This window comes from Panicum virgatum, chromosome 8K (genome assembly GCF_016808335.1).
Source record: "Panicum virgatum strain AP13 chromosome 8K, P.virgatum_v5, whole genome shotgun sequence".
In the NCBI taxonomy this organism is placed as follows: Eukaryota; Viridiplantae; Streptophyta; class Magnoliopsida; order Poales; family Poaceae; genus Panicum; species Panicum virgatum.
The window spans coordinates 39,918,556-39,931,182 of record NC_053143.1 but is presented as its reverse complement, the minus strand read 5'-3'; the positions used below and the strand labels follow the sequence as shown (position 1 = coordinate 39,931,182).

The window sequence follows — 12,627 nt, the reverse complement described above, 5'->3', positions numbered from 1 at the left end:
AGGAACTAAACGCGCCCTAAGCCTATTTAATCCATAATTTTCAGCAGTGATGCTACAGTAACCATACGCTAATTATGGATTAATTAGACTCATTAGATTCATCTTACGATGTGTAAAAAGTTTTACAAATAAATTTTATTTAGTACTTCAAAATAGTAAATTTCTCTTTTAAAAAACTTTTACCTAATGATCTAAACACGGGCAAAAAGCAAAAATAAAACGGCAGGAGTATTCGACTAGGCAAACGGTACTCGTATCTACGGGAGCACCTTCACTGCGAAGCGAAGAAAACCACGTGCACCGTCGGACACGCAGGGCCCCACCCTCCCACCCAGCGCCGTCCACCTTACCGCCGGGGCCCCACCCTTACCGCGTGGCAGATCTCGTAAATAACCACCAAACGCGTGCCCCTTTCCCTCCGCTCCCCCCGCGCAGGATAAAAACCACTCGCCGAAATATCTCGCCGCCCCCGCAGAATCTCCCATTTCCTCCCGCACCAGAGCACGCCAAACCACGGGCGCGCTCGCCGAGGAGAGAGAGGAAGCTAGAGAGAGAGGGGAGAGGGGCGGGCGGCGTGGCATGTTCGACGACGGCGCGGCGGGGGATCGCGGCGCGGTGGCGGTGAAGCGGATGAGACTGTGGGAGGAGGGGTGGGCGTGGGGGCCGCCGGCGCCGGCGGCGGGGGTCGGGGAGCAGCGGGCCGCGGCGATCGTGGTGGCCGACGCGGCGGAGGCCGACTTCCCCGTCATCTACGTCAACGCCGCCTTCGAGGCCGCCACGGGGTACCGCGCCCACGAGGTGCTCGGGCGCAACTGGTTAGTACGCCGAACCCTCCTCTCCGCTCCCTTCCGCTCTGTTTTCGATGCCGGAGAATGTCGCTTGCCTGCTGTCCCGCGCGAGCGGGAATCATGGGCCGCCGCTTGTTCGAGTGACTTTGACTAGCATCGGCGCAGTGCAGCCCTCTTTGGATTTCAGGGCTCTTGTAGCACAGAGCACCACGCATTCGTAGTAGATCCGCAATTTTTTCAGCTCAATCGATGCGTGTCGTCGCGACGCATGCAACGAAGGCAGGAATGGGTAGTGCTCTGCTGTTAGTAGGATTTCAGAATGTAGCAGGGCCTTTTGATTGGATGGTTTGTGAGCTTAGGATTCTGTGACGATTTAATCGAAGGACAGGTGGTACTATCACGGGGTTTGGGCAGACGGTGTCAATTTGAGTGATCCTGACACTGTTTGTCTTCGCGGGATAATTTGGTGTAATGGTCAGTGCTGACAGTAGTGAAATGATTTGGTGGACCACTGTCCGTGTTGCGATAGGAGTAAGCAGGCTAGCGATGTGTGACTGGTAGAAGCTCATCCAAAAAAAAAATCTTGGTTGTGCATATGCTGAGGAACGTGTAGACAACATCTCTTAAAATAATGAATGAGCGGATGAGATTTAGTTTTGGGCTTATTCATGTTGTAGATAAACTATTTCAATGGGATTGTAAGTGATGGGTTTTGGATGGCAAAGGAGCTCTGACTGTGAAATGTGCTGATGAGGACACCACGAGTACGTCTACACCAGCAGCACCTTCTCTAGCGTCTCCAGATGCACCTCCACCCCAGGCGCCACCTTCTGGGCCAATCACTCGGGCCCGTGCAAGAGAATTGAACTTCGTCATGCTACTGAAAAATGAAGGCCCAGAAGAATAGAAGCTGGCCCAACAGAGGCCCTTGTGTGGGCGCCTAGGGCTGCGCCCTCCCCCTTTGCCCTGGACACCAGGGGCGGCGCCCCATCTCCTGGCCGCCCTTCCCTAGGGGCTGCGCCCCCTCTCCCTCTATTTATAGAGAAGTTTCTTTTCAATTCAGACTTGAGTTTTGTTTACATCTAGCTTTAGCTACTCAGGAACACGCGCAAAATAGCGCTGTCCTCGTGTATTCAGAACTCCACCTTCGAGAGATAATCAGATTGCTCGCATCCTTTTCTTGTTCGTTCTTCGATTGCGGACAGGAAACGATCTTCGTGATCAGGCTGATCTTGCATCAACAAGGTCGGTAACCACAGGGAGTTGGTTCAGCGATTGCATTGGCGCTTCGGGTTCGCTCGTCGTAGTCGGATCGTGAGGGTCATCTTCCGCCAAGTCGAATTTATCTCTACTCACCGAAAGATCGGGCACTCCGGCTCTATCAAGTGGTATCAGGTTTCCAGGTTGATCGGTGAGTTATCTAGTGTTCTTCCCTTTCCTACAGTCCACAAAACCAAAAAAAAAATTATTATCAGGTTAGATCCTTGTCCCAGCACCTTTTGAGCCTTGCACTTTCTTTCAATAATTTGCATTGTTGAATTTGTGTGCTTACGCGTTCAATTGTTGCTGATTACTTTGTGTTCTATCCTTGTTTTCTTTTCGTCTAACCCTAGCGCCGCCACCATCTCTCTGCCCCTGATCGCCCTTTCCTGCCTTGTGTGTTTGGCAAGTCAAAAAAAAAGGAAAGAGAGAAACACAACCGCGTGCGTGATTTCTGGTCGCGCCTCTCACGCGCCGACGCCCCCACCTTTTCCTTTTTTTTGTTTCGGATCACGCCTCCCTGTGCACCAGTTGTGTATTCCTTTTAGCAAGTTTAAAAGGTTTGCCTAATCCTGATCGGCTTCAATTGAGAAAGTCTTGGTTGCCTCGGCAGTCCTACCATACAAAGGGACATCCGGATCTTGAGAGAGAGTATCTTCTTGTTACCGGAATACCCCTACTTTTCCTGAAAAGTGTGTGTGGTAACTTGCTCATTTGTATTCCTTTGCTCATATAATCAGTTTGTGAGTTTCTCCAGAAAAAAAAAACAGAAACGAAAAAAAAAACAAAAAACAAAAAAACAGGGAAACAGAAAGGAGGTTACCTCATTTGGGCGCATCACGCAGGACGCCTAGGTGTGCGCCCCTGCTGCTCCTTGTTCTTCACTTTTGTGTTTTTCCTTTCCCCCATATCCTTGCTCAACTTTTGCACCTTGTTTCCAGCAGCTTTGATTACGTGTTTGGCACTATAATTCAACCTTGCATTATTGTTTGATTGTGCTAACCCTTGAATTGAGTGCAGCCTACCCAGAACTCCACATAGTTCTACGACGAGCAGACTTTGTTTCTCCAGGCAATCGCTCCTCCAATCTTTCGCCGGTTCTACCTATTGGTTGCAGATCACCCCTGTGTGCTTGGTAAGAACGGATAAGAATTTGATAACAGCACTACTGTGAGCGCCTTGTGAACCGTTACACCCTTGTTGTCGTAGGCTTTGTTTTTGTGTTTGCGCTAACTATGGCAGGAGACGAAGGCATGACGGATGAAAAGCTGCAGGACATGCGGACACGAGTTGATGGACTGGCCGCGGACATGAAGACGATGCATGAACGGCTTGACTCGACGATCACGTCATCGACCGAGAGGTTCGATCAGCTCGACCTCGCTCAGATGGCCGCTAAGACCACGCTCGACACCATCGTGGCACGGCTCGACACATTGTCCACATCGATCACAGAGTTACAGAAAGATTATGGCGGTGACACGGAACAGGAAGAGGGTACTCGCACCGGTCGTGCCCGCCGTGTGGTACGTCATCAACCTAATGACTCATTTGCTAAGATTAAATTTAAAATTCCGTCTTTTAATGGCAAATATGATCCTGCTGCATATCTTGATTGGGAACTAGAGGTCGACCAAAAATTTTCATGCCATGATATTCCTGTTAATTCTCAAGTTAAAGCTGCTATTAGTGAATTTACTGATTTTGCTTTAATTTGGTGGCGTGAATATAAACAAAAACATCCCACTCCCACCACTTGGACTCAATTAAAAGTTGCCATGCGACACAGATTTGTCCCTTCATATTATGCACGAGATTTGCTTGAAAAAATGCAGTGCTTTCGACAAGGTCAACAGTCTGTTGAGGACTATTATCAGGAGTTACAAAAAGGTATGATTCGTTGTGGTTTGTTTGAGACAGATGACGCTGCTATGGCTCGTTTTCGCGGTGGTTTGAACCGCGAAATTCAGGACATCCTTGATTATAAAGAATATTCTGATATGACCACATTGTTTGCATATGCTTGCAAAGCTGAACGTGAAGTGCAGGGACGCCGTTCGAAGACATATCCTAACTCTTTTGCAGGAAGAAGGCCGGCAACCAGCTCAGCGCCTGCTCTACCTGCGTCATCCACGACCAGCAGTACACCACGCGAGGGGTCGGCCAAACCTGCAGCACCCCCTCCCACAGGTGTTGTTCCTTCCACAGGACGTACACGAGATATTCAGTGCCATCGTTGCAAAGGATTTGGGCACATGATTCGGGACTGCCCAAACAAGCGTACCTTGCTTATCCGTGATAATGGTGAGTACTCTTCTGAAAGTGATTCCGAAGAACCTCGACATGCTATGCTTGCCACTGACCATGCAGCTAATGAGGAGGTACATGTCACCCCGGGCGATGCGGATAGGTATGAAAATCTTGTTGTGCAGCGTGTTCTTAGTACACAGGTCGCCCAGCCCGAGAAAAATCAGCGACACACTCTGTTCCATACAAAGGGCGTTGTGCAGGAGCGGTCGATTCGCATCATCATCGACAGCGGCAGCTGCAACAACTTGGCGAGTACCGTGCTGGTCGAGAAGTTGTCATTACCCACTCGTAAGCATCCGAATCCATATCACATTCAGTGGCTTAATGATGGTGGAAAACTTAGAGTAACACGGTCAGTGCGTGTTCTTTTCTCCATGGGTGCTTATTCTGATTTTGTCGATTGTGATGTTATTCCCATGGAAGCATGCTCTTTGTTACTTGGTAGACCTTGGCAATACGATACTGATAGCTTGCATCATGGTCGTTCGAATCATTATTCTTTCATATTTAAGGGTCAGAAAATAATTATACATCCAATGACACCTGAACAAATTGTTCAAGATGATCTTGCTCGAGCTGTTAGGAATGCTAAACAACTTGAACCATCGCCCTCTAATTCTGAAATCAAGTTGAATGCTCCTGTTTTACTTGCTACACGTGCTGATTTTGATGATCTCTGCGATGCTCATTTGCCCTGCTATGCACTTGTATGCTATAGTGTGCTCGTTTCACTCGATGATGCACCGTCTTTGGATATTCCCCCTGTGGTTGCTAACCTTTTGCAGGAGTACGCTGATGTCTTTCCCAAGGACTTGCCATCGGGTCTTCCACCACTCCGTGGTATTGAGCACCAGATTGATCTCATTCCAGGCGCACAGCTTCCGAACCGCGCACCGTACCGTACAAATCCAGATGAGACGAAGGAGATCCAGCGCCAGGTACAGGCGTTGCTCGACAAGGGTTACATCCGTGAGTCTCTTAGCCCTTGCTCAGTTCCTGTGTTACTTGTTCCAAAGAAAGATGGATCATGGCGTATGTGTGTAGACTGTCGTGCTATTAATAACATTACCATTCGTTATCGATATCCTATACCACGCCTTGATGATATGCTAGATGAGCTTAGTGGTGCCATTATTTTTACTAAGATTGATTTGCGTAGTGGTTACCACCAGATTAGAATGAAACTGGGTGATGAATGGAAAACGGCTTTTAAAACGAAATTTGGGTTATATGAATGGTTGGTTATGCCGTTTGGATTGACTAATGCTCCCAGTACCTTTATGCGCTTAATGAATAAAGTTCTAAGGCCTTTCATAGGATTGTTCGTTGTTGTCTATTTTGATGATATCCTGATTTACAGCAAGTCTATGCAAGAACATTTAGAACATTTGCGTGCTGTTTTTGATGCGTTGCGTACTGCTCACTTGTTTGGAAACATAGAAAAATGCATCTTTTGCACACAACGTGTCTCGTTTCTTGGCTATGTTGTTACTCCACAGGGCATTGAGGTGGACAGCAGCAAGATCGATGCCATTCGGGAATGGCCTACACCGACGACGGTCACACAAATTCGGAGCTTTCTTGGACTTGCCGGTTTTTACCGTAGGTTCGTCCGTGACTTTAGTTCCATTGCAGCCCCTTTGCACAAGCTTACAAAGAAAGGTGCGCCATTTGCTTGGGGCGACTCGCAGGAGGTAGCGTTCAACACTTTGAAAGATAAGTTAACACATGCTCCTCTCTTGCAATTGCCTGATTTTAATAAAGTGTTTGAGCTTGAATGTGATGCTAGCGGTATTGGGCTAGGTGCTGTTTTGTTACAAGAAGGAAAACCGGTTGCTTATTTTAGTGAGAAATTAAGCGGTGCTAACCTGAGATATTCTACTTATGATAAGGAGCTTTATGCTTTAGTTCGCACTTTGCAAACATGGCAGCACTATCTTTGGCATCGCGAGTTTATAATTCATTCTGATCATGAGGCTTTGAAACATATTCGTACCCAAACAAATCTGAATCGTCGTCATGCTAATTGGGTAGAATTCATTGAGTCTTTCCCTTACATTATTAAACACAAGAATGGGAAGGAAAATGTCATTGCTGATGCTTTGTCTCGTCGATATACCATGCTATCACAGTTAGATTTTAAAATCTTTGGCTTGCAAACTGTGAAAGATCAATATGTCGATGATTCTGATTTTAAAGATGTCTTAGCTCATTGTATGAATGGCAAACCATGGGGCAAATTTCACATGCAGGATGGGTTCCTGTTTCGCGCTAACAAGCTGTGTGTTCCAGCAAGCTCGGTTCGTCTTTTGTTGTTGCAGGAAGCACACGGAGGCGGTCTCATGGGACACTTTGGCGTCTACAAGACGCATGAGGTGTTGGCCGCCCACTTCTTTTGGCCCCGGATGCGCCGTGATGTCGAGCGCCTTGTTGCCCGCTGCACTATTTGTCAGAAAGCTAAGTCACGACTGAACAACCATGGTTTGTATATGCCTTTGCCTGTCCCTACTTCCCCTTGGCTTGATATTTCTATGGACTTTGTTTTGGGATTGCCTAGAACTAAGAAGGGGAGGGATAGCATTTTCGTGGTTGTTGATAGATTCTCCAAAATGGCTCATTTTATACCATGTCATAAAACTGATGATGCTAACAGTGTTGGTGAATTGTTCTTTCGAGAGATTATTCGTTTGCATGGTATTCCGAATACAATAGTCTCTGATCGTGATGCTAAGTTTCTCAGTCATTTTTGGAGATCGCTTTGGAATAAATTGGGAACTAAATTGCTGTTTAGCACAACTTGTCACCCTCAGACTGATGGACAAACTGAGGTGGTTAATAGAACTTTGTCAACCATGCTTAGGGCTGTTTTAGACAAAAATTTGAAACGTTGGGAAGATTGTTTGCCTCATATTGAATTTGCGTACAATCGTGCCACACATTCTTCTACAAAGATGTGCCCTTTTCAGATTGTTTATGGTTACATTCCTCGGGCGCCTATTGATTTGTTTTCGCTTGATGCTGAGGGCGCCCCACATATAGATGCTGTTGCACATGTGGAACACATGCTTAACCTCCATGAACAAACACAACAAAACATTGCTGCTACTAATGCTAAGTATCAGGTTGCTGGTAGTAAAGGAAGAAAACATGTTACTTTTGAACCAGGTGATATGGTTTGGTTGCATTTGCGAAAGGATCGTTTTCCTACTTTGCGTCGTTCTAAATTGATGCCTCGTGCTGCTGGTCCTTTTAAGGTGCTAACCAAGATTAATGATAATGCTTATGTTCTTGACCTGCCTGCGGAGTTTGGTGTTTCCACTAGTTTTAATGTTGCAGATTTGAAACCATATGCGGGTGAGGATGAGGAGTTGCCGTCGAGGACGACTTCAGTTCAAGAATGGGAGGATGATGAGGACACCACGAGTACGTCTACACCAGCAGCACCTTCTCTAGCGTCTCCAGATGCACCTCCACCCCAGGCGCCACCTTCTGGGCCAATCACTCGGGCCCGTGCAAGAGAATTGAACTTCGTCATGCTACTGAAGAATGAAGGCCCAGAAGAATAGAAGCTGGCCCAACAGAGGCCCTTGTGTGGGCGCCTAGGGCTGCGCCCTCCCCCTTTGCCCTGGACACCAGGGGCGGCGCCCCATCTCCTGGCCGCCCTTCCCTAGGGGCTGCGCCCCCTCTCCCTCTATTTATAGAGAAGTTTCTTTTCAATTCAGACTTGAGTTTTGTTTACATCTAGCTTTAGCTACTCAGGAACACGCGCAAAACAGCGCTGTCCTCGTGTATTCAGAACTCCACCTTCGAGAGATAATCAGATTGCTCGCATCCTTTTCTTGTTCGTTCTTCGATTGCGGACAGGAAACGATCTTCGTGATCAGGCTGATCTTGCATCAACAAGGTCGGTAACCACAGGGAGTTGGTTCAGCGATTGCATTGGCGCTTCGGGTTCGCTCGTCGTAGTCGGATCGTGAGGGTCATCTTCCGCCAAGTCGAATTTATCCCTACTCACCGAAAGATCGGGCACTCCGGCTCTATCATGTGCATAGGTTCATTTCAACTTTCGCTGAGCCTGTTTTGGTTTTCTGGTGAGCAGAGGGTGGGGAGAACATGTTGATGGCTACCTGTGAGATATTTTGCTTGATACTTTTGTACATTGCTAGAGTTGGCCACTTGCACATAGAGAAAGGAATGATGCAAGAATAAACCCTAGGATATGTGGTTACACGAAAAAGATTTGTAGGCCATGACAACCTGGGTGGGCACCTGAGTCGGTGGTTGTCTTGTGACCAAGTTTTGGTGGCGGGGTTTGCCTACCCACAAATAGTTGACTAGCCTGTTCCTACTCTTCACATTTGTAAAACTTTGTTCCATGATACTGGATGTTTAATGAAAAATGAGGATATCAGTGGGAATTCTAATCTGACTCCACAGAAATTGTGTTGAATAGAAAGTTAGGTGATCCTTGGATCCATTCTGAAGTTGTTTAAGCATTTAGCATCAGATCTAGCTTACAATTTCAGTACTGGAAGTGGTTGAATTTTTTTTTTGTCAAAATCAGCGGCGTGATAGTTTACACTTTAGCCTTTCCTGTTGATGTCAAATAAGACAATGAACATCGACCTGGAAGCAATGAGAAGTTAATGTTTGGTTAGGCTAATCAGGCTGTTGAACAAATATTTGTTCTCTATATATTATAATGATAATGTTTTACAGTGGATATTGTCTTCTTGCTTTCTTGTTTGCTATCTTTCTTTCTTGTACCAACTTTTAAATTGCTAACACTGAAAAACTTGACAGAGGGCCTATGGAAGCATCTCATGAACTGTGTTCACTCAAACTTGTCTTTCAGCCGTTTCCTGCAATTTCGGGATCCACGTGCGCAAAGGCGGCATCCCCTTGTTGATCCCATGATTGTTTCAGAGATTCGGCGATGTCTCAATGAGGGGATTGAATTCCAAGGCGAGCTGCTCAATTTCCGGAAGGATGGTGCTCCACTATACAACAGATTAAGGCTCATTCCTATGCATGGGGATGATGGCTCTGTGACACATGTTATTGGGATCCAGCTATTCTCTGAGGCAAACATTGATCTCAGCAACATATCATATCCAGTGTATAAACAACAGTCTAACCACAGGCCTAGCATTCAAGATCTGAACTCAGCTTCTCATGAACATACTCCAAAAATCCAGAGTTCAGACTACTGTGGTATCCTCCAATTGTCAGACGAAGTTCTTGCACACAACATTTTATCTCGCCTGTCGCCAAGAGATGTCGCATCGATTGGATCAGTCTGTACCAGAATGCATGAACTAACCAAGAATGATCACCTGAGGAAGATGGTCTGCCAGAATGCTTGGGGAAGAGATGTCACTGTCAGGCTTGAGATGAGCACCAAGATGTTAAGATGGGGTCGCCTTGCAAGAGAGCTAACAACCCTTGAGGCTGCCTCATGGAGAAAGTTCACTGTTGGAGGACGCGTGGAGCCTTCCCGTTGCAACTTCAGTGCATGTGCTGTTGGTAATCGCCTTGTCCTTTTTGGAGGGGAGGGAGTCAACATGCAGCCTATGGATGACACGTTTGTGCTTAACTTGGAGGCTGCAAGGCCAGAATGGCGCCGTGTCAAGGTCTCTGCCTCCCCACCCGGCCGGTGGGGGCACACTCTATCATGGCTGAATGGGTCATGGCTGGTAGTATTTGGAGGCTGTGGACAGCAAGGTTTGCTCAACGATGTCTTTGTCCTTGATCTTGATGCTCAGCAGCCTACATGGAGGGAGGTTGCGAGTGAGGGTCCTCCACTGCCACGGTCTTGGCACAGCTCATGCACTTTGGATGGTTCAAAGCTCGTTGTTTCAGATGGGTGCACTGAATCCGGAGTTCTTCTCAGCGACACCTTCCTCTTTGACCTCACAAAGGAAAAACCAGCTTGGAGGGAGATTCCTACATCCTGGTCTCCACCATCCCGCCTTGGTCACACCATGTCTGTCTATGGTGCAACCAAACTATTCATGTATGGTGGACTGGCAAAGAGCGGTTCTCTCCGGCTGCGCTCCAGTGACGCCTACACAATGGATGTCGGTGAAGACAGTCCCCAATGGAGGCAGCTGGCAACAACTGGCTTCCCAAATGTCAGTCCACCGCCAAGGCTTGATCATGTCTCTGTGAGCCTACCATGTGGGAGAATCATCATATTTGGCGGCTCGATTGCTGGCCTGCACTCCCCAGCGCAGCTGTTCCTGATCGACCCTGCTGAGGAGAAGCCGACATGGAGGATACTGAACGTCCCTGGGCAGCCACCGAAGTTTGCCTGGGGACACAGCACATGTGTAGTGGGTGGCACAAGAGTTCTGGTCATGGGAGGCCACACCGGGGAGGAGTGGATCCTGAATGAGCTCCATGAGCTTTGCCTTGCAAGCAGGCCCGATGAAGACGAGTGATCTCTGATCTCTTCGCGCCTGGCTGTGCATCTGATTTAGATCCTATGCTATTCGGACCTACTTTCAGTGTGTTACCTCATTCTGCATTGGTATAAAAAGGTAGTGGAAATTGATCTGAAAAAAAAAGGTTAGTCCCGGAGAGTTTTAGTCTACTTTGTTGTTGTCATCCGAGATGTTTTCTTGCATCTGCATTGGTGTAACAAAAATAGTGGAAATTAGTTTGAAAAAAAAGGTTAGTCCTGGAGAGTTTAGTCTACTTTGCTGTTATCATAAGAGATGTTTTGTTCCTATGTTTTTAAAGCGGTAAGGCGAGGCTAGGCGATCCACCACCGTCTTATCTCCTAGGCAACGCCTAGGCGGGCTAAGGCGGGCTAAAGCGAGACCTTAAGCAAGGCGAGCCGCCACCGCCATGTCGCCTAGGCGACGCCTTGAAAACAGAGTTTTGTTCTCACATCGTTCTAGGCACATATTATTATGGTCTATATATTGGTTTTCCTTTTAAGAAACCCCCCACCCCAGCCCACGCAAAAAAGGAAAAAAAAATTGTGGATTGTAAATTTGTGTGGAAGTTGCCACCCAGCATTGCTTGTCTGCTCATATTTGTATCAAATTTAATTTACTTATATTATTACGTCATGTTGGCATCAAAGTTCATATACCAAAGCTGCCGCCGCTGCTCTAGTTTTATGATTTGTATCAAATTTACTATATTATTACGTCTTGTTGGCATCAAAGTTCATATGCGAAAGCTGCCACCGCTGCTCTAGTTTTATGATTTGTGTCAAATTTACTATATTATTAGGGCCTGTTTAGTTTCAAAAATAAATTCTACATTACTTGTCACATCAAATGTTCAGACACATGTATGGAGCATTAAATGTAGCTGAAATCAATAACTAATTACACAGTCTAACTGATTAGTACAAGATGAATCTTTTAAACCTAATTAGTCTATGATTGGACATTATTTGTCAAGTAAGAACGAAATGTGTTACAGTACCAAAATCAACAATTTTTCACCAACTAAACAGAGTCTATGTCTTGTTGGCATCAAAGTTCATATACCAAAGCTGCCACCCCTGCTCTTGTTTTATGATATCGACTAGAACTCTGGGCGTGGCGTTGCCGCGCCGTTCTTAGTCTGGCCAGTGTTTTCTTCTTGTAAGCTAATTGTTTGGCCAGTGTTTTCGTGTAAGCTAATTATGTCACGAGTGCTTTGCAGTGTCGTCAGCATGTGGGAGCATCAAAATAGTACAACATATGCGCGAATGATCCACATGAGATTTTCACATGCTTTATTTGTAATAGGACAAGAGATTTTGATTAGTGCCTTGGTGCTCCCTGTTTTGTTTCGCTTCTCCTCTGAGTAAATTAGCTTAGCCAAGACATAGTATGGATATGCATCCCTGTCGTGTACTACCTGTCTCTGCTGTTTTGACTACTGATCGAGATAGCTACGTCTACCTCAAAAACATGTTAACAGTATCCCAAAACTTTTGAAGGAAGAAACATTACTACAAAACCAGCATGCATATCAAATTTTGACTTTAGACAAGAGATATTACAATCTTCTAAAAGGGCACCAAATGCTAATGCAACATTTACATACGGAGCTGTCATAGGGATGAACCATCCACAAAATCATGGGTATTCCTATTTCTGTGAAAGTACTCCAATTCCCACTTTAGAATTTCAATCGAGAAACTTTGTTGCCGTTCAACCTCTATTTCCTATGTCAAAACCAAGACTTGAGAATGAATAGTCTGTACGTAGAAATACCAGATGCAAGTTGAGAAGGCTACTTGTAACTGAAAAGACTGACTTCT

The 12,627-nt window shown here is 46.3% G+C and overlaps 1 protein-coding gene across 2 annotated transcripts; it reads left to right on the top strand.

The window, feature by feature from the left end:
* The first annotated feature begins 564 nt into the window (after positions 1-564).
* LOC120644640 (adagio-like protein 3) lies at positions 565-11,074 on the top strand. Of its 2 annotated transcripts, none has more exons than XM_039921319.1 (2): positions 565-815; positions 9,214-11,074. In XM_039921319.1, the coding sequence occupies exons 1-2, from the start codon at positions 580-582 to the stop codon at positions 10,799-10,801; spliced, it is 1,824 nt and encodes a 607-aa protein (XP_039777253.1). In that variant the 5' UTR covers positions 565-579; the 3' UTR covers positions 10,802-11,074. The 2 variants fall into 2 exon arrangements, with proteins under 2 accessions (XP_039777253.1, XP_039777254.1); XM_039921320.1 differs by having other exon boundaries at positions 681-815; positions 9,162-11,074.
* Positions 11,075-12,627: the final 1,553 nt, after the last annotated feature.